This window comes from Siniperca chuatsi, linkage group LG10, assembly GCF_020085105.1.
Source record: "Siniperca chuatsi isolate FFG_IHB_CAS linkage group LG10, ASM2008510v1, whole genome shotgun sequence".
Taxonomy (NCBI): Eukaryota; Metazoa; Chordata; class Actinopteri; order Centrarchiformes; family Sinipercidae; genus Siniperca; species Siniperca chuatsi.
The window spans coordinates 13,952,272-13,978,435 of NC_058051.1; the positions used below are offsets into that span (position 1 = coordinate 13,952,272).

General features: G+C 42.1%; 1 protein-coding gene across 5 annotated transcripts in view; it reads right to left on the reverse strand.

The window, feature by feature from the left end:
• Nucleotides 1–26,164, reverse strand: part of casz1 (castor zinc finger 1) — a 78,792-nt gene that overhangs the window by 17,876 nt on the left and 34,752 nt on the right. For 3 of the 5 annotated variants that reach the window (XM_044210610.1, XM_044210612.1, XM_044210608.1), the window contains exons 2-8: nt 17,678–18,244; nt 11,235–12,135; nt 9,447–9,512; nt 6,695–6,791; nt 4,009–4,173; nt 2,175–2,347; nt 597–1,462 (exon numbers count right to left, since the gene is read on the reverse strand). In XM_044210610.1, coding sequence (XP_044066545.1) covers nt 597–1,462; nt 2,175–2,347; nt 4,009–4,173; nt 6,695–6,791; nt 9,447–9,512; nt 11,235–12,135; nt 17,678–18,244 — 2,835 coding nt within the window. The remainder of the gene's footprint in view (nt 1–596; nt 1,463–2,174; nt 2,348–4,008; nt 4,174–6,694; nt 6,792–9,446; nt 9,513–11,234; nt 12,136–17,677; nt 18,245–26,164) is intronic. The other 2 variants (XM_044210609.1, XM_044210611.1) reach the window with 2 other exon arrangements.

Consider the following 26,164-nt stretch of genomic DNA (forward strand, 5'->3'; position numbering starts at 1 on the left):
CCTCTGAGTGCACTCTCTCTTCTCTGGCTGTAGTTGACTGAAGTCCACACATAGAAAAGGGATGTGGCTTTTAGTATACATGCAATATATTCTCCTTGGCCGCTGACATAGCTCAAAAGGTTATTGTTTGTCATATATTTGAATACTTTTGTTTCTAAATAGAGTAACAAGCAAAGCTATCCTTTACAACTGACTACCAATTTATTCATGTGTATACCATTTGCAAGGGTGTTCAACTGGTTCAGTTACAGCATTATCCAAGAAGGAAAGGAATTAACAGGACTGTGTTATAAATTCTGTTGGTTATTTTTAGAAGAATTGATTAACAGTGGTCTTCAAATTGCTTGTTTTGTCTGGCCACCAGTCCAAAACACAAAAATATTCAATTTACAATAATATAAAGCAAAAAAGCAGAAAATCTGCACATTTGAGAAGCTGGAGCCAGCAAATATTTTTGCTTAATACATGACCTAAACAATTATTTGATTATCAAAATTGTTGTTGATTTTTTTTGTTTGAGCACAAATTACTACTTTCCATTGTGTTAGTATCCACACAAAGTATGTGCAGTGATGACTATTTGTGAAGTGACTTACCTGTGTCTGGGTTGTTGGAGGGCTTCAGGGCAGCAGCCGCCAGTCTGGCCATCATGGGTGATATCAGACCTTTGCTTGCCGAGATCTTCTCCATGATGGAGGAGGTGGCAAAGGAGGTTGGGGTAGACGCCATGGCTCCGTCTGCCCCTACTGTGGAGCAACCTTGGGTCAGTGAGTCGGTGGGCATGGAGTGGGCCCCAGAAGATACGGCTGATATCAGGCTAGCGGCTGGCGGAGGTGGTTGGAGAGGCAGCCTGGGCATGAGGGGGAAGAACGGATTGGAGGCGGTCAGAGCACTGTTGGAAAGAGCAAGGGCCACTGGCATGTTGCTGGGCAGGGCCTGGGACAGCAGGTTGGACATACGCTGGCCCGCACTGGGCAGCGAGGGTGCAGGTTTGAGGGTGTGGCCTGATGTAGAGGAGGAGACAGCAGTGGTGGGCGTGGTCAACAGGTGTGGTACAGTGGTGGACTGCTGGGTCGTAGGTGAGGCACTCAGGCTGGAGTTCTTGCTGCTGATGGTCGAGAAGTCCATCAGGTCATCGTTGCTCGATTCCTCTGGCTCATCCTTTGGTGCCAGGAAGGTGGAAGAGAGGCCCATGACACCGGAGGAGCGGATGTGCCGGCGCTCGTGTTTGCGCTTGTGGGAGGTCATCTGGCTGGTAGAGGTAAAGGTGAAGCCGCAGCCAGAGCGGATGCAGTGGAAGTGGTTGGTGGCCTTGCTGTACACACAGCCCTCATATTTGCACTCCTCATACTTATAAAACTTCTTGAAGCCATCTTTGGCATAGGCATCATCCTTGATGTGGTAGCTCTTGTGCTTCTCAATGTCACACTTGTTCTTAAAAGTGAATGTGCAGCCTGGGCGCCTGAAAAAAGAACAGAAAATAAAGGGAAAACATGATTAGCCGATTAGCTCGGCACAGTCGGGAGTCATGGAGAGGGCCCACATGATTCAAATACTTCACAATTGAGGAATGATAACTGAGGCGGTTCAGTAACACAGCAGCAGGTCATTGACACGTCACCACCTGCAACCTTTGCCAGAGGGATATATTCCAGGGAATTTGATTAATCAACCAAGTGATTCTCTATAGCCATTGATAATAGTTCTGTGGTGCATGCTCTTATTTTGTAGTATTTTTAAAAAACTATTTACTTTTTTTAGATACATATTTTTTTCTTTGTCCTTTTTCCTTCTAACTGTGATTCTGTGATGTACAAAAATACTAATGATGCAGGCCAAGAATCAAGGACGCCATTAGTAGTGCCTATCATTTATTTATTTTTTAATAAGGAATGTGCCTATGTTCCTTTTTTTCTGCTGCTCATTTGTTGGCTTTTGTTTTTATGTAGCAGGTTACATAAACTAAGGGCCTCTGCAGCTACAGTAAGTGTTCTTCATATGTAAGCCACTACACATTTTGATAATAAAATTTATTATAAAATGATTTAAAAAAGAAATGAAAATATATAAATATATAAAAATGTTTTAAATGCATTTATGCTTAATGTAGGTTTTATAAATGTAAAAAAAAAGAAATCCCATGGTGAAACATCCACCACATTAGGCCTATTCACCTGCAGTGAAAGTGTGTAGTCTTCTGCCCGTAGAATTGACACCCGACTGTGCCACAGTCCTCAGTGGCACGAAATCTCTGGAAGCCATCGTTGATCAGCTGGGCATTCTTTTTATGGAAGTTTTCATGGGTCATGACATCTGAGGTGCTGGTGTACACCTTGCTGCAGCCCACCTGCAAAGCAGAGACAAAGCATGGCAATCGAAAACAAGATCTGGGCCCACAGCAGACATGAGAGTTTCAGTTTGAATGAATGTTTTAAAAAAAAAAAAAAAAAACTACTTTAAAGAGATGTGATATACTGTACAAGCTATAGAGAAAGAAGCTCAGTGTGGTTAAGAAATGCTAGTGGCCTAGAAATGGGTGGAAGGTTGTTTCTCACGTTCACAATTTAATTTGTGGTAAAGCGCACCAGAGCAGTCCATGTTTCAAGTCAAACCTGTGAATTGGAAACAATCTTATCATTGTGACAATTGGAAAAATGAAAACAAGTTACTGAAAGAGGCAGTGGTCACAGCAGGCAGCTGAAACTATAGTACCTTCCTGGCAAAGCTGCCTTTTAGAAAATGAAATTCATATTTGGAGTGTGATGATGCAGTCACCACAAACTAACTGTAACTCTGAGAACAAATTTTAGAGGTAGAGGGGGTAGGGGAAAGCTGATGAGAGTAAGATGACTGTCTTAGTCTTTAGTTTAAAATGTTCTGGTACTCAGGAGCCCTCAGAGCCAACAGAGCAGGGAAAAAACAGGTAATGTTTGAATTAAAAGCAGCAATTGTATATCATCCCTGGCACTTTTCACCCGTACAAACCGGGCAACTTCTCCATATTGAGTCAAACAATGAAAAAAATGCCACTCTGTTTTTTTCCCCCCTAAATCAAGAGAGCCGATGCCAACATCTGCAGGTTCTCAGGGACTGTTAAAACAAGGGCTGAAATGTCCTAATAACAATTACGCCGTTAGAGGGGTTTAAAAAAGAATATATCTCAAGCCATCCTCCGCTGCGCTGCTGCCCTGCTGGTGAGAAAGCTCTCGGCAAAATGACACATTGAAAATAAGCAGATGTAAAAAAATTAAACAAATCCAGAAGGGGGAATAATATTCAACTGGCTGCTTGGTACTAAAAGATGAAAAATGTGTAGTTTATATAAACACCTAACTGAATTTTATCCATGCCAATTAAGGAGCGAGAGAGCGAAGAGGTGGAGTAAGCAGGAGCAGCCTCACGTGTATTCACCCTTTTTCAATTTTCTTTTATTTACTTTAGGACACGTTTTGCCAAACTGCTCTTTAAAGACACTTTAGCGTAAATGAAAAAAGATGTATGTAGATGTAGGTAAACTGTGTGAATCTCAAACATCCTGAAATCGTGCATGTCTTATGAGTGGCCTGACTTCCCAGATCAGGGGATCATCTATATCATGATGCTCTGCAACTAATTTTTTACCTGCCTTATCCTGTTTTAAACTACCCTGAAATGATTACATTGCTGCAAAAAAGGCTCTTAATGGACACAGAACCAGGCTTTATGGACTGTGTGTGATCTGGTTTACTAACAACCACATTTATTGTGTGGCTCTGGAATGTATATTGAATGATGAATTATGCATTTAATCTGCAACTTTATATTTCACTTTTTTTTAAATCAGCATTAGTGTGTTGTGGGTAATTTGTACTGTACGTAAAACTTAAGCATGTGTGGTCATATTTGCAGACATTTCTGTTGTTTCCGTGAGTGTGTGTATTTGTGTGCATGCATGCTTACTGTACGTGTTTGTGGGTTAATTGTGGGTATGTGTGTAGGTGGTGGAGGAGGTGTGAGTCTGTAGTGTACCTGCATGCAGTGGTAATGGGTGCTTTTTCCATTGAGGTGGCAGCCATGGTAGTAGACACTGCAGTCGTCCAGAGGGCTGAAGCGCATGAAGCCATGCTGCAGGGAGTTGTCCCTCTTCTTGTGCATGTTGTAGTGCCTGATTACATCCTGCTTACTGGTAAACCTCTGCAAAAGGGAAGGGGTAAAAATGTACGGCAACAGGTTGGTGTTTATTTAAACCAGTCACAGAATCAGTAACAAGTCACTTTATCTCTGTGGAATTAGCAGCTGCAACATGCAGGAGCCAATTGGCAGTTGGGGAGGGCTGTACACACTGCAATGGAGAGGCCAGAATGTCTTTAAAGATGATGCGTTCTGTGGTTATAGATTTACTTTGCATATCTCAAAGTTGTGTCCTATCCAAATGCAGCACCAAAGGCTCTGGGACTTTCTGAGCACGGGGGAAGCTTCCACATGGAACATGAAGTATGTTCCCCATACACCCACTGTCTCTACATTATTTTTTCCCTTCAACCAAAATGTATTTTTTTAATTAAGATGAATCAATTGACATGCAAGATCACAGTTCTGATGTTTCTGGCTCTGGAAAAATTATGTTCCATGCAGATGGTTTCTCAGACGTGCACAGGGGAAAACAGAAGACAACAGAAACAAACAAACAAACAAGCCAACCAAAAAACGTTTTCCCTTTCAATTTGCTGAGATATGATTCCATTTTTAATTAAAGCATTAACACTCGCTTTTGGTGAAGGCTTCGTCTGTAATGATGAGTGAATATGCTAAGAGACCTGCCTTCTAAAATTACAAAATAAATAAATAAATAAGAATCCCTCCCACACCCAGAAGTCAGGAAGGGAAAACAGAAAAGTCACTCCACAGAGACCTGCAGCAACCAAATCTGCTGTAATTGGGCTTAAGCTGATGTTACAGATACTGTAACGGGAGAAGTGCAAATCAATGAGACAGTTCTGCCTTCAATCCATATTTATCTCCAGTTGAGGGAAAAACATCAGAAAGAACTATTCTAAAAAGCAACTAATTGCTGTACAAAGTAGGGTAATTGCTTTGTGTCATGTGTTCCACTCGCGCCCATGTAAAAAGCTAAGATCTCGCACTCCCTTTCTCTTGGCCTGTTTCCCACTGCATATTTCTGAGATGTTTGACTCCTGTAGGAGCAAACACCTCATTAGGATTTTTAATCTAATTGATGAATGCTTTGGATTCGTCACTTTTTGACTGAGCTCAGTTCTGGGCTTTGGGCTTCCTGGTATCTAATGGTTAATGATGACCAGAAGATAAGTTGAACTACGGTTAAGGTACATTCGATCCATCAAGCCGTCCAAAATAGGCCATGCAGAGAGCTGACTGGGAAAAAGATCTCATTTTCAGTTGAGTGGTGATGAAGGTTGGGAGCCACTTGCTACATTTATTTTAGGATTCCCACTAGTGTGGCAAGATGCACACTCTCCCTCATGTTCAAGCCCATGAAAGGAGAATGTTAAGACTCAGCCAATCGCCCAGAGGCTGGCAGTGGGATAATATTCCAGGAGAGTGTGTCATGTAACATTTCATGAGTTATCGCTTCGAAAGGGGCTGCTCATCACTGCCTGCTTGTTTTTTTCAGGGTATTGACATCCCAGAGAGCTGGCTTCCAAAGCATATCTGTGTTTCCACGCAACGCAAAAGCAACAGAGAAATGTGGACCTGACCGTGGAAATTGCCATGATAACCTGAACTAACACTCTAAATAATGACATGAAATGATTTTCCTTTGTATTCCTCCAAGAATGTGTCCCATCAGACTGTGAAGTGGGATTCATGCAGAAAATAAAAGCTTAGATCTGTAATGCTTTTCACCACATAAACAATATTTATCAAGCGGTAATCTCTCTTGATCGGGAGCAGACAAAGGAGATTACAATTGAAGATGGCTTAATTCAGAAAATTGTTAAGAAAGGAAGGAAAACACACAGCTCTAGCTGTGCATGGATTTTTGACATCTTTGACAAATCTTCCCGTGTTTGTCTAACTCTGTCAGGCCATATGCTACAGCAAACACAAGGCCTGTATTATGATCTGCTTTGTGTTTTTTCTCCTTCCTGTGCCATACATGACAACTCCTGGGACCAGGACAAGATTAATAATGTGAAAGGGGATTAAAGGCAGGCCCCCAGTCAGTGGCAGATGTCTTTAAAAAAAAGAACACATAGATAAAAAAAGAGCCATATTTCAAGCATATTTACAATTAACCCTTGTGATAAAAGGCCAGCCTTCAAAGACCAACTGTGCCTGGAAGATGCCTGCAAACTGAACAGATGTAAACACCCATAGCCTGTTCTGCAGACCAAAGGCCAACAAACTTTTCATCTGCGTAGAAGTTGACTGGGTGTGACCACTAATGAAAAGATGACACATTATCCTGTATATCTTGTCTATCCTAGGATCACCACATCTTCTTTGTCATGTCCTGAAGACAGAGAAGATGCTTAGCTTTAGGTCACTTAAGTGCTCACCAGTTTTAACCAGTGAGGGTGGCACTTGAAACAAAATTATCTTAGTCTTATTTTTCTCATTGTGTCAGAATCTGAACTGTGAGGCACTGAGGTTATATTAAGGTTTGCAGCATACAGGAGAAAATGTTAAATGTGTATTTGGATGATGCTCAAAAAAGTTATAAAGTACTCACGCTCACCTGGTAGTTACACTCAGGGTCCATGCAGTGGTAATGCTCTCTGTACTGGTAGGCGCAGTGCACGTGTCCACAGTGTTGACTTCCAGAGAACCTGAAAACCAAGTAGCAGGACACATTTTAACAGCCACACAGAGCTGTGAATAAAACAACATCAAGACTGGTTCAAAACCTGGGAACACCTCAGAGCTTATCGCACAGTCACAGGGATGAAAAAGCAGCTCCAAAAGATGTCAGTGTGATTCAAAAATAATCAACAGCAAATCAAGAATGATTAGTGAAGAAATGATTTGAAATACCAGGAACAGCACAAAATAAAACAGGTGAAGGAGTTTTCAAAGGCATTATGCTCGTCTCACCTTCAAAGTAACACAGCTCACACCTTCAAACTGACTTCTGCTTTCCACACTGCTGCAACAATTTACCCATCTGTCACACCAATTTCAGCCAAATTAGCTCCATTTATTTCCAAAGCAGCCGTAAGAGACACTTATTACACTGAAACCCTCCCCCCCCGACACGCATACACACACCCAACTCAAGGACTGGGAACCCCATGATCACTTTATTTCTCAATGCTGTGAAAACCCTTGTCAAATCAATGCACAATTCTTTCAGGTTAACCACAGTTTTACTCTGTGAGGAAAAGTGTCAGTGTAGCCTGAGATGTAGGAACAGCTCTGTCTACTTTTCACCCCAAACCCTTTCACGTTCTCATCTGGAGTCCAAAAAACACATTTTAGTCAGGCGCTAGTTAAAAAAAGGCTGCTGCTCGCTACTGTACAGCCACTTTTACGGTGGTGATTATAAGCCTGACGATGATGACTGTTAAAATCCTCCAATTACCAGTGAAAACACACAAATAAACATTTGCACTGCTGCTGCCAAGAACTCCATCTGCTGTGCAGAGGAGAGGGGGAAAAGGGGGCTAAGTAATATTTTTTCCATCTCTCTTTCTGTTTTTTCCTTGTTAGGATTATCCCAGAGCTGCATTTACAGATCACTTTGCTGAGTTCATTAAGCTAATTGAACGGCATATCCACTACTCTTTTTACGTTGGCTGCGCGACTACATATGTGTGTTTGTGTGTGTTGTGTGTGTCTGAAAAATGGTGATGGAGGTAGAGGGGGCTTTGGGAAGGTTTGATGGGTCTTTCACAAAAGACAAAACCAGAAGTCGAACTACGTGTGTGCACACAATAAAGCCAACATATGTCCCAACCATTAGTGTTTTCTATACCCTTCTTTCACATACATACACGCACACACACACACACATTTACACTTATGAACACACAAAGCCCCCCTATCCCCCTGAGACTATGGCCCACCCCTCTGCTCATTGCCCAGCTGTATCACTTTGCCTCTGGACAATTCCCACTTGGCGCGTCAGGGGGCCTAATGGGCCCCTGCTATTCAGCAGCAGATTAAATATTAATATCGCCACGATACAGAGATTGCAGCGCATCTCTAGTTACAATAGAGATACACAGATCAAAGTGCCGAGGCAATAGTGGGTGCATGAAAGCATTTAAAGAGTGAAAACTGCAACTAAACACTACGAGGGAAGCTCTTTAAAACATCAAACTGTAGTGTGGTGAGAAGATGAAGAACTTTTTTTCTCTCTTTTCACGAGGATTGAGTACAAACATGTTTACAAAGCTGGCTTTTAGTATTAGTGTGCACTCATTAGCCCTAGCACCAAAGAGGACCCTCCCCCCGCTTCTACCTCCCCTCTTGGTGCTACATTTGCCCTTTTTATGAGCCCTCCTTTTCCATTTTTTTCCTCCCTCCTCTTCTTTCCTTTCTCTTTTTTTCCCAACCCCAACACGGAAATTGAAACTGTATCTGGGCTTATCTGCAGCCTCCCTGTGCATCAACTGCCGAGATGTTTAGACAAATTTTATGCATTATGCAGCGCAAATATCAAAACAGTTCTTGGCAGTGCCAGCAGAAGCCTCATTAAAAATTCCTTAATTAAATCTTCTTGCAAAATGTAATCAGTCCAAGGAAGGGGTTTTGTGTGTGTGTGTGTATGTGTGTGCAGAACAGGACGTGTGTGTATGTGTGTGTGTCTGTCAGTGCCAAGGCTTTGATTTGTGCCCTTCATGTTATGGCTTGGAGAAGTAATCATTAACGCCAAAGCCACTTTGGCTTTTCAAATGCTGTTTTTCTGTCTTTTTAAATGGAATAAACAAACAAGTGATAATCACCTTTCTAGTGTCGGCTCAAAATGAATCCAGAATGGGGGACATTGTTCTGTGTCCATTGAAACGCAAGATACCTCCCCTCCCCTGATGTTTTTGTCTCTGTTGGTGTGAATGACTGACTTTTTAGATCAGTCAGTTCCTCATGTGTTCAACAATAAATGGCAGAACTCAAGAAGAACCCGGCCTAAGCTCATATATTCTTTGTGTCAGTCACAGCAAACGGTAAAGAGTTGCACAGAATTATGTTCTCCTCAATGTTTTAGTGCTATACACACCATGAGCATTTATTCAACCAGTTACAGTATGCTACCATCAAACCATTTCCCTTTCATTACCCCTCATCCTTCTACTTCCTCAGCACTCAGCACATAAATTGGAGTCTTTTCTTAATCAATTTACTACGCACAGAACCTTCTCATACCAGTCTACCATCTACTTACATCACTGAATAAAAACACACCATCAGTGGATAAAAAAAAGGTTCATCTCTGTTTTGGGTATATTTTTTCATTGGTGTAGCACATTGAGGGATTTGCATACCTGGCAATATATTTCTGGTAGAGGTTGATGTCGTCGCTGGCGGGTTTATCTGGTGGCAGGCCATTCCTAATGCAACAGCAAACACAAAAGAGACAGGATTAATGGTGAGGATGGGCTGCCTGTTGTTAATAAAAACAAACTGACACAATATTTACTTACAAGCCGCTCCCAAACTTTGGACTATCAATATACATTTTCTTGTAGCATAACAGCATTTTCATGTGCCGTATGAATCAGGGAAGGAAGGCGCAGACTTTGATGCATGGTCTCCCAACCAATGAAAGGCAAAATGCAGGAGCAAAGGGACATTAATCTTTTATGGGGGTATTTTGGTGAGTGCTCATATGCAAAACTGGATAATGGGGATGTGGAAGAAAAGCTCTGAAAAGGTATTTTCTGATAATCTCTAAGGACCTTGGTTCTAATACTGATGTCAAGTTGTCTCCAATCAGTCTGGACTCAGTTCAAACAAAGATGTAAGACAACACTGCAGCTTCAAATGCATATGGATCAAGCTAATCGACTTAGTACCAGTTCCAGTTCCATCACATTACAGGGGCGTGCTGAGGAACGCTGTGCTTTTTGTCACCTGTGATGTGATTCCCTTCATGAAGCTGGTAGCAGTACTGTCTGTAGAATGACAACGTCATAATACAGTACTGGTTCTGCTTGCTCCCTTTCAGAAATGGCATTTAGCTCCATGTGAGCAGCTCCACACGGGGTATGACCTGAGGTTAATCTGGCCCAGAGGGGAGGATGCACTGCCAGACATTCTCCCTAGCACCCCCTCTCATCCCTGTACACAAGCACCAGACTGGGTCAGTTAGCCAAACTTGCAGCTCCACTGAGCCCCAACCTGACAAAGGCCAAAGCCTGAGGGAGAGGTGCCTGAGGGCTCTTGAACAGTGTCTTTGATAGGTCTTGACTAACTAGAGACAAGGTCAAAACCAATCAAACAGACTCTGGGAGCTGTTTCCTACTGGTAGTGCACACGACTGTGGGCTAGCTCCCCAAACCCCTCGTTTGCTTCCTTTAAAGTGCACTCGTCAGGCAGTGTAGAGTCGGCCCCTGTGACTCGCCGGGAGGTTAGTCATGGCTCCAAAGTAATTAAAGGGAGAGTTGTTACACCCTAGCCAAACGAAGGAAGTCAGTCACTTTGCGATGACTGTGCTAAATCAGTCTCCACGGAGTGCTACAGCGAGTAAACACTTCATGTGCCTTCGCAACTCATCATGTCGTGGATCTATTGGGCGCTATGCGCTATTTCACACTACATTCCTGTTGGCTGCTGTGGAGGTAGCAATTACCTTTGCGTAAGGCTAACTGACTCACAGTAGCAGTTAAGTGTACGTGAGCTTCACATTAGCTCCAAGGTGTTCCACTGGAACTTGGATCTTTTCAATCTAAACTTTAGACTGGAATTTTAATGACAGGTTGTGTGATTTATTAGCTGTGGTATACATTGTTTTGGTGGACATAACTAATGCAGTATGTCACACAATATTTTTGTCATTAAGCACACATCCCACAATTACCAATAAGAGAGAGGATGAGAAGCAATGGGACACATGCTGTCATCTCTTGCCCCATGTTTTCTGCACCATTTGTTTGTTTGTTTGTTATTCTGTTTATTAGTTGAATATCTGATAATCTACTAAACAGATTTCAATTACATTTACTGGGAAGTTCGGTCATGGAGTAACTCAGTTTTTGGTGCGGATAGCACCAGCATGTATGTGCTCTCTGAGTGCTTTCTAGTTTCATATAATGATGTTTGAGCAGACTTACTTAACGGAGGACACAGTGCCCGTGGTGATGGAGTCAGTCTTGGAAAAGCTGGACTTTAGGTAGTCAGAGGCGTTGAAGCTTATGTGTCCGGTCTGGTCCATTGTGAGCCCTGGGGCAATGCTGGCCCCAGCTGCGCCTACGGTGGGGACACCAGGAGCTCCCGGGTTCCCTGGTGCTGTAGCTAGGACATTGGGCATCATTGAGGCCTCGGGATTTCCTGGCATAAGCTTCTGAATTGTTCTGATGTCATACTTCGAAGGACGGCCCACTTTGCCAGTCTTAAAGGCAATGGCACCGCCCATGTCAGGGTTGCCCTCACCAGGCTTGAAGAGGTGCAGAAACTTGACGTTCTCCAAGTCGTACTTGGAGGGTCGCTTGTAAGCATTACCGTTCTGCTGCTGTAGACTCTCACCCATCTTCAGTTTCTGAATAAAGAAGTCATACTTAGAGGCTCGGGACACCATGTTCTGGATGTGAGAGGCATTTGATGGCTGAGAAGTGCCCAGCTGAGGTCCTCCAGGCTGTTTGTGGTCCAGGCTGGAGGGGTAGATCTGTGCCTCGGCCCCTGGGTGGCACCCAGAGGTCTGGAGCATGGTAGCGCTCTTGTCTTGGGCCAGTTTTGAGTTGAGGTCGTCTGGTTTGGGTGGGGAAGCATGCATGGGCCAAGGTAGGGTCTCGCCTGCTTTTAGCTTGCGAATGTACTCTTCGTACTTGGAGAAGCGGGCACGCCGTGAGGCCTCCTCACTGCTGAGGGATGAGGGGTCTGAGGTAGCGGCTTTGAGCTTCTCAAAACTGATCTTCTTGGTCAGCTCATCTCTTACCTGCTGGTCATCATAACCGAACATTCCCAAAAATTCATTCATGGTGTTGGCTGCATAGTCTCGCAGGGCAGATGCTTCTCCTGCACAGAGAAAAAGAATAGTGAGCTCCTATGCAAGATGTTCAATTCTTACAACTGCTTTTGGGTATTTCCTTTTAAAGCTACTACCAGTTAAGTTGAAAACATATTGAGTTTAGTAAACCAATGAGTCCCCTCAATGGTGCTGTCTGGCATTACTTACATTACTAAGTTTTACTTGCTAAAACAGCATATATTAGTATGATTGTTTTTTCATTTGAGTAGTGAAACTGAACCCAACTTAACCCACTGAGTGTTACACTGTCGCAATGCTTTGTAGCCGAATTGGATAGTCTATATTTCACTTTTTTTTCTTTTGGCATCAAATACATTAGTTACAAATTGATTAATGGATCTGGCAAAGTAGCTTTGTGGAGAATGTACTTTATCAGCCCCATTAATGAAACTCTCTTGCACCTCAACATTTTAGGCAAACACACTGCTATGCTGTGATAATGGAAGACTGCTAACTACATCTACTACATTATAGTGTATCTATTTTTCTGAACAATAAATGTTTATAATTGATGTGATGCCGTTATCCTTGTTATTTCACAACTGTAGTAAATTTAACAACAGGAAAAGTGATTCTGCACTGCAAGCAACAACAACACCTGTACATGTCTGTGTATTTATGTGTCTACAAACAAGCAGTCTGAGGCAATGCTCTTCCTGTTTTGGTTGCACTATAAGTCGGTCCTGCAGAATTTGCGGGTAACTGTACCAAAGGACACACTGAATAAACAAACTCTGATTTCTTATGCTCATTATGTTACACTATCAAAATTAATTTGAGAATTATGTTAATAGCTAAAAGTTTAATAAGTTAATATTTTAGATAAATATTCTACATGGAAGAGTATGAAATCTTAGTAACCCCATTAAGAGACCATATTTGAGATATTTGAAATATATCGGAAGCTTTAGAAAGAAATGAATGACATTATGAGTGCATTTCCCCACAGATCTTTACATGACGACTGACGCTGAATGACTATCTGCTGAGAAATTATGGCATGTTAAGTGCAACTCATAAATTCCCCTATGAAGCTTGGTGCAAGATATTTGAAAATAGCATGATTATTGTGTCACCTTCAAGAGTGAAAAGAACTAATCCTTTCCTCTTTTTACACATTTGTGAACTGAAATATCACTTTCATCTTAAGAGTCCATTAAATTGGACAACTTCCCCAAGGACATAGGCGAAATATAGTCAATGTATAGTTTAATTACATTATGTGGAGATTAATTCTGGCCCATTAACTTTCATCCAGGTTAGTGCAACGGGTCAGAGAGTGGGGAAAAGGGAAAAGATGATTTGGCCTGAAATCAGTGGAGGGACAAAGTTCTGCATAAAGAAGAAGAGCATGGGCAGAGAGGAAAAGGTACAGTAAAAGGGTGTGTGAGAGAGAAAAATAGTGAGGGAGGACTCGTGAGGCTACTTTTCCCAGAACAGTTGTGTTAGCTGATCCAACTCAATTCCAAAAATCTCCTGTTGTGTGAGCTTGCATGTTAGGCAGGATACCAGAACACAGACATGCTAGTAATTCACCAGATGATAATTTCACCTGGGTAATGTAAAAGCTTTGGCCTTCTTAACTCCTCCTTGGCACAGGCCCAGGGTCCAAAACATTTGTTAAAAATTACTTTTATTGCTTTTTTCATCACCAGAGCACAGATGAGCTGGCGAGAGGTAATACCAGCTACCACCCGGGTAATTAATACACAAATATGTCTGCTCTTGTCTCAGATTTCTCAGTTATTGCTAAATCAGTCGCTGTGCCCTGCTTTTCACATCTCCTGCGCAGCATGTAAAATAATCCCCAAATTTCCATTCACTGTGTTGGGGTTGCTCCTCTACACAGCGGATCAGTATGAAAGAGTATCTGGTGGATCGAAAGGGCATGAAAAATTTAAGAGAAATGGATCAGGTATTTGAGAGGAAATACCTGCATGTTTGCCACAGATCATTTTATCAAATCTACCATGTTTTCACATGTACTGAAACCACAGAGTGACATATTGTTTATACAACTATCTACTGCGGGGTACAGTACAATTTATACTTAAATTTTTGTTTTTCCTTAAGCTGTTCAACTGATGGCAGTGTATGGCATAAAAGATTACTGGAAAGACATCTAAACATGTCCATTTGAAATGTAATGTGACTAAACATTCTTCTCATTTGATTTAGGTGTTGATAACCTTACTGCTTGGTTGGATTTTACTGCTACTGTATTTATAAGGGCATCTCAGGTCACAGTATATCATATAGCTCTAAAGTTAGGGCAGACCCGCCCACACCAGTATGAATCACAAAATGGAACTACACTTTACTGAGTGAGGAATGATATTTAAAAAAGAGCATGGTAGAATACACATCATTGGATGGGAATCATATTTCAAAATAAAATAAATCTAAATTTTTATAATTTATGTAGGTCAATTGGTAATTATTGCAGAGAGAATAGTGGTTTCTGTCATGGAAGCACCACCATCACTTTTTTCATATTCTATTAGCTTAGGGCTATTATCATCACCTTCTCCAAAAAATTAGTTGAGTCTCTTTATTCATCAGCGGAGCCATGTGACATGCTATCAATGAAAGGCAAATGATTTGACTTGAAAGTATTATGACTGGGAGTGACAGGAGATAACCTTTCTAAAACACCATGTAAATGAGTTTTCTACTCAAGTCCTATCTGGCTGCCTCTTAATGATGTCATATGACACCAGATGGGAAACTATGTATGGGTGTATGGGTTAAGGCAAGATTGGCCCCACCACTAATGCTACCCACCCACCCCCATCAAAAAAAATAAAATAAAAAATAAATAAACCTCTCTTTTTCTATCATAATGTTCTCTCCTGTTCACTAACGCATCTGGTATTTCCCTCTGCACTCTCTCTGGTGTCACTGGAAAATCTACAAAGAAGTGGTTCCTAATCTTGACACTTCAGGCAAGCAAAATCCAACACACGACAGAGACCTGCCTTGTCTATATTTGAGGCAATTAGGCCACATTTTCCCTCCCAGATATGATAACAGATGGGCATTATATCTCCTTTTGGCTGACCAAACATGGCCAGCAGTGTGGCATAGCTTCTCTTCTCACAGGACTGAGAGGCAGAGGTGTCGCTGATGATAAAGGTGCATGCTAGTGGCTATATATGGACTATGGGGTTTGAATACCCTCTAAAGGCAGTTTTAAACCACACATGCACAATGTAAACCATTTGGTTAAAAAATGTTTTAATAACATGCAGTGTTTTCAGTCAGAGAAAGTTTTGAATAGTGGGATTCTTTTATACGGTAGATTAATTTAAATAGAGTTTTAAAAAGCAATTTGTGTTCATGTTAGTGAATTAGTTTAAGTGTGTTTTGTTTAAATGGACAGTGGTATCCTAATAGAGTTGTGTTGAATAAAGGACATTATGTGCATTTGTTTGGACTAATTTGACACACACAAAACTGTACGGAGCTTCAAACTTCCTCGCTGTTTGGTTAGTTAATTAACAGGCAGTAAATAGAGAGGGCTTTGAAAAAGCTTGAAATGAACAATAACCTTTTACAGTGAACCCAGAATTGCAAATGGAAGTCATGGTCAAGCCTGTTTGATCCATCGCTATGAGCATCTCTGTCATTGCTTTCATAGTTTTTATTCATTGGTTTTTCCATTGACTGGCTTATGAGGGCTCTAATGCGACATCTAAATTATCTAGGAAAAGTATTCTGGGGTTTTGCACTGATAGGAAATCCGCACGATGCCTCAATGTGAGGAGTTAAATGTTTTGAAGGTCGCAGTTTCTCTCATTGATCTTGCAATGTTTGTTAATTACATTGTCACTGATGTTGTGAGAGATAATTAAGCCACTATGTTTATATGCATAATTACGTGCACTCCGCATCAGCCTTTGAAAGACAGCGGCGAGAGAGAGAGGGGAAAAAATGTTTTAATTGTGAGCTGAGCAGAAACATGGCAATATAGATGCCCTAGTTACAATCAACAAAGAGCAACTCTGAAAAAAAAAAGAGAACACTCTAAAGACAAGATTTGCAACTGATGCAGTATGCTCTCCCCGCACTCTTCAAACACTCCGGCTTTGTTGTGAGATGTAAAGTAGTAAGGGAGCCAGTGGAGGGAAAGGTGTAGGCCTGCTAAACAACAATAACACATATTTACAGACAGGCTTTTTTTTGGCCATGAAATAAAAAGAAAATGACTAATTAAAACCACAAAGCCTTTTTCATTTGCCTCTGAAATGAAACCTGCTTCATTTTCTGAGAAGCCCCTGCCCCCAATTCTGTGTGGCCATAGCTGCTGCTGTGCAGTTGGTGAAAACAAAAAGAAATGAAGACAAAAAGAGCATGTGTACATGACTCTGAGGTAGATACCTAAACCTAGATGAAAGACCAAAAAACTGTTAAACTGAGGTGAGCAAACACAAAACAAAACTTGTTTTTGTACCGCAACAACCGGCCTCACCTGCAAATTGCTGTTTTTTTTCCTCTGGGTGTCTGTGAAGCAGGCTTTATCTATTCATATAACCAAGCTATGTTTTTTTTTCTCTCTTTTTACAGCTCTGTGTCTTAACTTCTGCTATACAAAGGCCAATCTCCTATAGTGCATATGCGTCTTATTTCAAGGGTCACACGGTTTATAACTGTAAACGGTACTTTCTTAAAAGATTGTTTGTGCTACTTCAGAATGACTGTTGGAAGTCTCTGCCAGCTTTATCTATTTCATAATCAGTGAATTATACCATAGGAACATCATGTCACAATTAAACAGGGGTTATTATGAGTCATTTACAAGAGCACATAGTATTAAGGAATTTATTAAAATATGTTCATGTCTGCTAACAATGAATACATTCAGCTACCGTTGTTTGTGAGAAGATAATAACATGCCTATATAGCACTGCAGTATAACTTCCCTATTTCTGACTTTATTTGACAACTGAACAACTGATCTCTTCGATTTGACAACTGTGAAAAAAACTCAAACTCCTCCGCAGCAGACTACAACTCCATGTAATGGAGGAGCTTGAAGCAGTGGCTAAGTTTAGTGAGCTTAGGGAAAATCAAAGACTCAATATGTAATCCTGAGTGTAATATGAAGCTTAGCCTGGTCCTGCCATGCGCTGTTGGCCCACAGCTGCTGGGAGAGTACATAAACGGCCTTACGTTGTAAGTCTACTCCATTTATGAATTTCTTCGTACAGTTAACCACACACTGACAAGTTCCTATTTTCCCCCCTGGCCTGCCAGTTGAATCTGTCTTTAGGGTAATAATGTCACTGGCTATTCATATTGTAACTCTAGAGCGTCTCTTTCCAATAACGGGCACACTTAAGCTTTTGTGGATGTGGCAATGTCACCCACCCTCTATCTAAGCCTTTGCCCCGTAATACTATAGAGGGGAATGTTTTGAAGGGCAAAGGTAGTGTTGGTTTAAGACATATAAAAAGAGTCAAGTATAAATCAGAGTATGGCAGGGACATCAGAAGGAAACTGATAAGAGGGCAGAGAGTCAAAATGTACCTGTAGAGGAGAAAGGTGCTTGGCGACTCTGGGCCTCGCTTGGCGGCATGTAGGTGTCGTCTTTTGAAGGCCTGTCTTCAGCTTCTTTGTCGTCATGGTAACTGCCATCCTGAGACGGCGGCACGGGCTCGGGGTCGGGCTCTTCTGCATTGTCTTCCTCATCGCTGCAGCCTTGGGGCTGTACCATGTACACGCCCTCAGGAGGGCCATCTTCGTCATTGCTGACTTTGAGTTCATGCTCCTGTTCATCCTCAGGAGCTGGTGGCTCATCGCCGTACTCGCCATTGACCCACTTCTCGATGGCCTCGCGTCTCTTCTGGTCCTCCTCTAGGCTCTGACTTAAGCTCAGGCTCTCTGGAAAGTTGGTCTCATTGTCATCGTAGTGGGAGCTGCCACGCTCACTGTTTTCTGCTACACTCTGGTCTCCCTCTGCATTCTGGGAGCTGCTGTCGAACACTACCTGGCGGCTTAACTTGGCACAGATAGCATTGAGTTTTAGGCCACCTTTCCTTTTGGCGGCCATCTTGGATTTTCCTGAGGTCGTTTCAGTGCATAAAGTCCTTTCAGCTGATGGAAACAAGAACAAAAAAAAAAAAAAGATATAAGATTAATTAAAGTTGTTCACTATCACAATTATTTGTGTTACAGTTTAAGAAATATAACTCGACTTTTCACTCAATAAGCAGGTTTTTTAAATGAGGGCCAGGCATGCGTTCAGTAACAGTTTGAACCAGCTTTTCCATGTCAGTAACTTGTACTGATTTTATACATCACAATGGAAAAACAACATAGTGACTGCTGCTATTAATAACATCCAAAAGCACTTAACAATAACAGCACAAGACTGGAAGGACACACAGAGATACTGTACATATCTTTCAAGTCACACCTCTTCGGTCAGCTCAGAGTTTAACGCAGTGGTGGAAAAAAAAGAGGGGGAAAAAAAAGCACAGGCAGCTGAAATCACAGGCAGATAGGTATCAGACCCCCTACGGTACTCCAAGCAGCAAATACACTGCTACATAATCCTTCACATGACAGCACTATAGAGACACTGAAATGTTATCTTCACTCTCACCTCAAGAGGCTGTGGTCCTGCCACTGAGTGGGGGGCTGCACAGCATTAAAGCTGTCAGGATGTGGAGTGAAAATCCTGAGCACTTTTGGGCTTTTTGGAGCCGTGTTCTCTAATTGGCTATTCAGTGGGATTAGAGTCTGCTGGTTTTGACTTTATTAAAAAGGAAAATAATACTCCATGTATATAAGCTCTTTCTACCCTCTGCTGTTTTTTTTGTTTTTTTACTGTTGATCTAGCCAAGACAGTAACATAGATACATGAAAAAATGTTGTAGTTACCGTGTTTTACATATTTTTACTTAACAAGACATACTGCACAGCGTCAACATTTTTTTCCCCAGTGCGGCCTCTCTGAACAATAGAACACGATAGAGTGTGCTTTGGGGCAGGAATGGGTGGCATTATTTCAACCCAAGTGGGGCTATCTTTATAACATGTCCTCTGATGAGGCAGGAACAGCTGCCTGTGGCATTCCATATCCAGAGCTGCCTTTTTAGGGCAGAAACTGCACTCTAGTACCTTTCACTTTATTTCCAGAGCCACCAAAGTTCACCTTCCAACAGCATTTTCCAGACTCAAAATCAAGGCCAGATCTTTATCAAGTTGTAAATAACTTTTAAAAAGCAAGGAGGAGGTGACCGTGACTAACACAGTATTTATGATAGCAAAAAAAGCAGCAGACTCACCAGGGTTCATGTTAACTTGTATTCTGTTTTTATTCGGTAGTATGTAAAGCTTTATTAGTTGAGGCTCTGTGAAAACAGTTGAACAGCACGCCACAGCAGAGATATTTCTTCTTGTGTGAAGTCGTATTGAATCTTAACTCAGCCACACTGTGGTTAAGATAATACACTATACTGAGCTACGGACATGCCATTTCACCCGACAAAAAATGTGTGATATCAGAGGTAACAAAGTTCTATCTTAAAGACTCAATTCACTCTCTATAACAATGAGTAAGAGCCTCTTCATTTTCCCTCAGCCATAAAGCCAAGCACAATCATGTGTGAGCCATTGCTAGCATTATGTAAATCACATCGGTGCAACATAAAATCCTGTTTTCATTTTCTTTTGCAAAGCTGTGGAATCATTAGAGGATATACAATTTGAAGGAGTTTACAGATTACCCCGTCGCCAGACAATGCACCCCGTGCTCCCCACACATGCTTTCTCAGTTACTGTATTTACATTGCGGGCTTCCTCTCTGAAACAATGACTTCAGGAATTATGTAGTTTTGAGCAGGCCATATATCAGCGGCACATTACTGTACAATTTAGTGTTAGACAATTACAGGCAGGGGTGAAAGGGTCACCTTTTAGAAGACAGCAATTTTGGGAAAAAAAGGAATCAGCTGGAAAAACTATTAGGAAGTGGAAGACATAAATTGTCAAGTTTTTTTTCAGAAATACTCTACAAAGGAAGATTGAGGTCATTTGGGTGTTGCAGTGGAGGTCATTTTTTTGTCTGTTTACTGCGTTCAGTATTTCATACTTTAACTACCGATTTCCTGTGCATTGCAATCTCAAGCTCCTTGTAGGAAATGACCCCTACACAGTTGTTTCTTTCCATTAGTGAGTATTTATGTATGATTTTCTGTTAACAATAAGGAGCGTGAGTAGAGGACTGCTACTGGTTGAGTATCTAAGCAGGCCTCTAACTGAATTATTAGACGTCTTAAGCACATATTCAGTGTTTTCTTTTTAAAGGTAGGGCGTGCTTTAAAAAAAAAAATTATATTGTTAGCTTCCCGTGAGGAGAAACATGCAATGGTTCGATGGTTTATGGAAGCTGTCTAAACTATTATTTATGCTGAGGGTTTCTGTCCACAGCAGCTTTTTGCCATTGCTTACAATAGGGATTGCTATGGTAACACTAAGCTGTTTACCTCAAGTCGTTTGTGTGCATGATAGCGTACAATGAGATAAAATCTGTGGGGACCTACATGAAAGAACAACTTTTCCCTCTGGGACCAACTCCCCCACCTACTCGAGAGTCCAGTAAGCATTCTGCCTTATTAATGAATATCAGAAAGAAAAACAACACTGTCACATGCATTGGACATTATTTACAGTCTGTTTTAGCCTGGTGTGCTAATTGTCAAGGAGGAGACACCTCAGTAAGCACTGGGAGTTGGAAAAAAATAGGCAGGTTTGAATTTGAACACAACAGCTGAAACTAATTTTTCCAACTGCTTATGTTAACGGTGACACTATTTTTACTGGAAACAGTGCAGGGCCACAAAGGAGCGCCATATACTGTCTGTATAAGGCCAAAACCTGAGGAAAAAGTCAAGAAACTATTTTGAATACATGTGGACTAGGTCAGGTTTTTTTCATCTTCAGTCAAAAATGCAATCAAAAGTGCATCAAAGTTCTTTAGGGCCCTGTTTCTTCTCAGCCCTGGATGACACAGCTTGTGTTCAAGTCTAGCCCTCCGCACTGACAAACTTACTCTTCCACAGCTCTAAGCCCCACAGGTCTTGTTGGTTTTTGATGCAGAGTCTCTGTTTGTGTGCCAGAATGATATCATGCCCAATCAAGTGGTGTTTCAAATCCTAATAACGCTGTTGGAAGTGCATTATTTGTGTGAACGTGCAGAGACTGTAATCAAGGCAGCTACGTGTAAAGGATGTGGGAGTTAACAATGGTTGTGACTGGCAGGGTCATGGCTTTACCTCTTTCTGGCATACAAGACGAGGCAGTTTATGTCCAAAACGCTTGTGTAATCATCTTATGGAAGATGTAAAGTCACATAAACAACATATAGAAAATTAAATAACTCGACTTTATTGTTCATTCGAAGTGCAGTGCTGCACCATAAACACACCGACTCCCTGCAGTGTTGTCAGTTTGTATGGAGCGAGCACACAGGAGGGTCTGTATATAAGAGAGGTAGATATTACCTGTTTAAACTGAAGCTTATGTCTTCACCTAATCAAACACAGGTACAGGGCTTGTTGTAGATTCCTGCTGAGTTCCAACATGACTGACACAGGGACAAACCCCCCGCAATATCAGGAGTTAATTAATACAAACAGGGTCTGGGAGATGTCTGTTTAGCTCAGGATTATTTTACAATATGCAACCGAGAGTTGCTGTAGCTCTTTAAAAAAGACCAGTTATAACTTTATGAACCTTTGGCAGATTAATCGACAAGGCTGCAGCTCCGTGTGTAGCTCAGTGAACCTTTTGTGGCTCTCAAGGGAGATGTATGTGTGAGAGAGCGTGTGTGCATGTGTGTTTCAGCCAAATCACTGAGCCACAAAGGCAAACATACACAGACACACTTGAAAATTACCATGTTTTTATTTTTGTAAATTTACGGCTTGCAGGAAGAGAATGTTTTCCTCTTCTCTCTCTTTCTCTCGCTCCCCCTGCATGGTAGAGAGGCTGCGGCAGCCGCAAGGAAGTCAAGCGGAAAGCCACTGATGGACAACTACGCCACGACACCCAGACCCTAGCATCTGGCCCCTCTCTCATTTTTATTACACAAGAATAACAATAAGCAGGTCGCCGACCCCGCCGTGAGATTTTGCCACAGTTTTCCAACAGTCGGTGCAGCCGATGCTGAGAAATTTCCATTTTTCCGCATGCATATTTAATTGAGTTTTGTCCCAGTGGTGCGGAAATGATTTGTTTTTTGCTCTCTGTTCACTTGACTCCTCTTCGGAGTCGCTAACCCTGATTAAGACGTTCCCGTTAATTTCCCAGCGCACACCTTTTTTTTGTGCATTAATGGTTCTGATCGTCTAATTAAAACTTCTCAGCTCGGCTGCTGATCACCGCTCGTTGTGCCTCTGACCTGAAGTTTTAATTGCCGCATCAGAAGCGATAATAATAATTTTGAGGTTCTGATGATTAAAAACAATGCCACTGCCAACTAGATGATAGATGGGGGTTTAGGGGTGGGTACATCTGTAGAGAAGTTTATGTAGAGAAGGGTTTTAGAAAGGGGGCTGTAAAGGTGGGTATACACTACCAAGGAGCAAGAAGGGTGGGGGGAGACTACTGTAGGTGATCACTGAGGGGAAGGGGGCAGAGCATATGGAAGTCTCCCAGCCCTCCTTACCCTCAGAGTCTTCCTGAAAAAAACAGGTTTACTGGGACTTAGCTTTCCCCACCTCAAATCTAAATCTACCACTAACTGATCCACTTTGGAGTTCTACTCACTTGGCAGGTTTGCCAGGTTGGGGAAGAGCGAGAACAAGAGATAGAGAGAGCACGAGAGAAAGAATGATAAAGGCACATAAAAGATGACGACAGTCCAATACCCTCTGCTTATTTTCATAAAAAGATAATAACACAGTAGGCGCAGTACAAAAGGCACATTGTTCATAAAGTGACTGAATGGAAAAAAGGAACCTACAGTGACTGTTGTCTCTTGTCATAAAACATGATACTGATGAGATATATATGATACGTAGATTACTGTCAAAACAGGAGAAGTGAGTTGCTTGTGATCTTCTTTCAAACAGTACTTTCACACTGTACTTTACAGATCACACAAACTGCAGTAATGATAGGAAATGATTCAGGCATGAAGAGAGAGACTGTGTACCCGGGCAACTGCCACCAGCACCAATCTGTCACATTTTGTTCTTTTTTTAACCACTGGATTTCTGATGGATTTTTTAGGTTCCACTACAGGATCAATGTTTTGCTGCAAAGCATACTGTACATGCATGCGTGCAGGCACACACATACAGTACACAGACACATGAACATACAGTCAGGAGATGGCTGTCTTCTCTCTCCTGCCCCCTACTCTCCCCCTGTCCCTCTCTCTCGCAAATGTATTTTATTATTAATCAGTTGGTTGCACATCTGCCTGCTTGTTGTTTTTTTTCTATCAATAAAGCACTTATTGCTTTTAGTCTAGAATGTGACCTTGCACATTGTGTGCTGTCTTTCTGGGGGTGCCGACCTTGAAGGACCCGTTTGGACTATTTCACTTCAGCTCAGGGCTGTTAACAAATACAAGCCCTCAGCCAAGTGCTATGCTCCTGTCACACCGCCGCAAAACACAAAGAAGACGCTGCAGGACAAAGGCAGACACAAATGGCCCCAGTAACACACACACTGACTGCACAGGACAATGGCTGAAGAAAACAATGTATATTTCAAGTGCAGACGGAAGAGGAAAGACGTTAACTTGAGGGCAATCAGGCAGGAAAGTTGAAATCTAAGGACAAATACGCCCTCCGGCTTCATCACAAACAGGGTAATTATGGTGTTTTTTAGAACAGAGGACAAGCAGCCTAAAATGGTCTAAGGGAGAAAAAAAAAACAATCTGACATGAGTGACAAGAACCATTCTGACAGCCACATACCAAAACAGCCAACTTTTATTGAGTTTGCTGCTTAGGGTAATTCATGGGACACATGGCTAACTTGTTAAAATTGTACATCAAATCTGGACCCACAGCTGGCACCAGATGACGACTTAATTTGTAAGTGTGTGTGTTGCGGGAGACAAAAACTTTACTTTAAAAAATACACAATCGCACACAGTCCCATGCTTCCACAGACTGAAACAAGGGAAATTTATTCCTGCAGCTTTGTTTTGAAGCTCAACTCCCATGTTCAGTTTCAAGACATGAGGAGTGCAATTTGATAAGCCAACCGCCATGGTAAATGAGCAGACGACCCCTGTGTCCCTCCCTCATGGTTGCTGTGCTTGGTGCGGCAGCAAGGCAGTGTGGGTAGTACAGTGGAGTAGGGGCTCAGCGGTGCACCTCTCAAGGGCCCTTGAGCTAATATCTGTACAGATTAACTGCTTCAGTTGTATTTTGGTCACGGGGATCTCTCTTCGCCTTTGTGGCTTGTTGGGAGGGAGAAGGGGAGATGTGTGTATTGTGCTCATACGAGTGTTAGTTACACACTTTCCTCTGTAGCGAAGTGAACGGCCTGTTCGCATAAGAGGTCAGGAGCCACCAGACTGGTGTGTGTCACTCCATGTCATTATCTTCAGGGCCATATTTAATTTACCAGAATCCGGAGCAACACTGCTGAGTAAGTCATCCCCATCCTCTTACCATCACCTACCCAATCTCTCCACAGGACACGCACACACACGCACGCACGCACACGTACACACACACACACACACACACACACACACACACACACACACACACACACACACACACAGTGTCAATCCTCCAGGGTAAACTCAGCACACGCCGCTCCATTAGTTATCAATTAAGTCTGGAAATCTCCACCTGGCTTACACACAGAGATGAAGCTGGCACACATGCGTAGCACACCTCTCAACAGGAAGTTGAGGAGAGTGTGCCTTATTTGACTACGAGTGTGGGTGAGAGAGTGCGTTTGTGTGTCCGTGCGGGTGGCACTTTTGTCCATGAGGTTAACCTTGATATGAGGCCCTGTCAGGCCAGATAATGTCAATCAATGACAAGCCCTCACAGATAACCCCTAATGTGAAGCCTAAAAAGCAAAGCTGTTTAGATCTTTAGACATGCCCCCTTTCACCAGCATATGAATTGCATTACAAGGAAATGAGCTGTGGCATTTCTTTAATAAGACTCTTAAGACATTTTGACAGCATATATGGCACTCTGACGTTAAAAAAAAATTAAATAAAGCCCCCGCTGACAAAGCCTCCTCACACAAGGCAGTGTTCTGATGGGCAGATCCAAGTCCCTGTTAAGCGGAGAAGAGGAAAAGACAAGTAGGGAGGGGGGAAAAGGAAAAAGAAGGGTGGACCTTTCCCTTCTTTTTTCTTAAGCTCTCGGGGACTTCTTAATTGATTTCCAAGGTTACGTTTCAAATTTGTTTTTCAGATACGGGGGCCTTGTGAATGAGAGTGCGAGTCAATGTTTTTCAAGCAATTTCCCTAAATTCGGCCTGGTTTGGAATGTTTGCATCAGATCTCGGTGACCTCCTTCTTCCCCCTTCCACCTCCCCCCTCTCCTCCCTTTGCTCTTTTTCTCCTCTCTCTCTCCTTGAAAAGAAAGAAGGAGGTGACATTTACCCAAAAAAGCATGTATTTCCAGACAGGATGCCTGCGCTGACAACATCGATCCCTGGCTACCATTAAAAAATTTGCTCTGCCTGACAGACTTTTCCTCTTTTGGACTTGACATGCGGTAGAATGAATCACAGGTGCCTGTTAAAATGTCATCCTGGGCAGGTTCTCTACCCGTCCAAAAATGAACTATTTTCAAACACTTAATTTTGATCACATTCTACACTTTCAATGCTCAATGTATTCTACTTATGAAGCACAATTAAATTTTGATCAAAACACATTCTTTGTAGGGGTAAGAGAGGAAGTGATGAGAATGAGTCTTCCTGCTTCTGGGATTTGCATTTTTTAGACCCTGTGGCTGTGACTTGTTCTGTTGCCAGAACTTTAGTTTTACTTTTCTGATAAGCAGGATGGAAGTG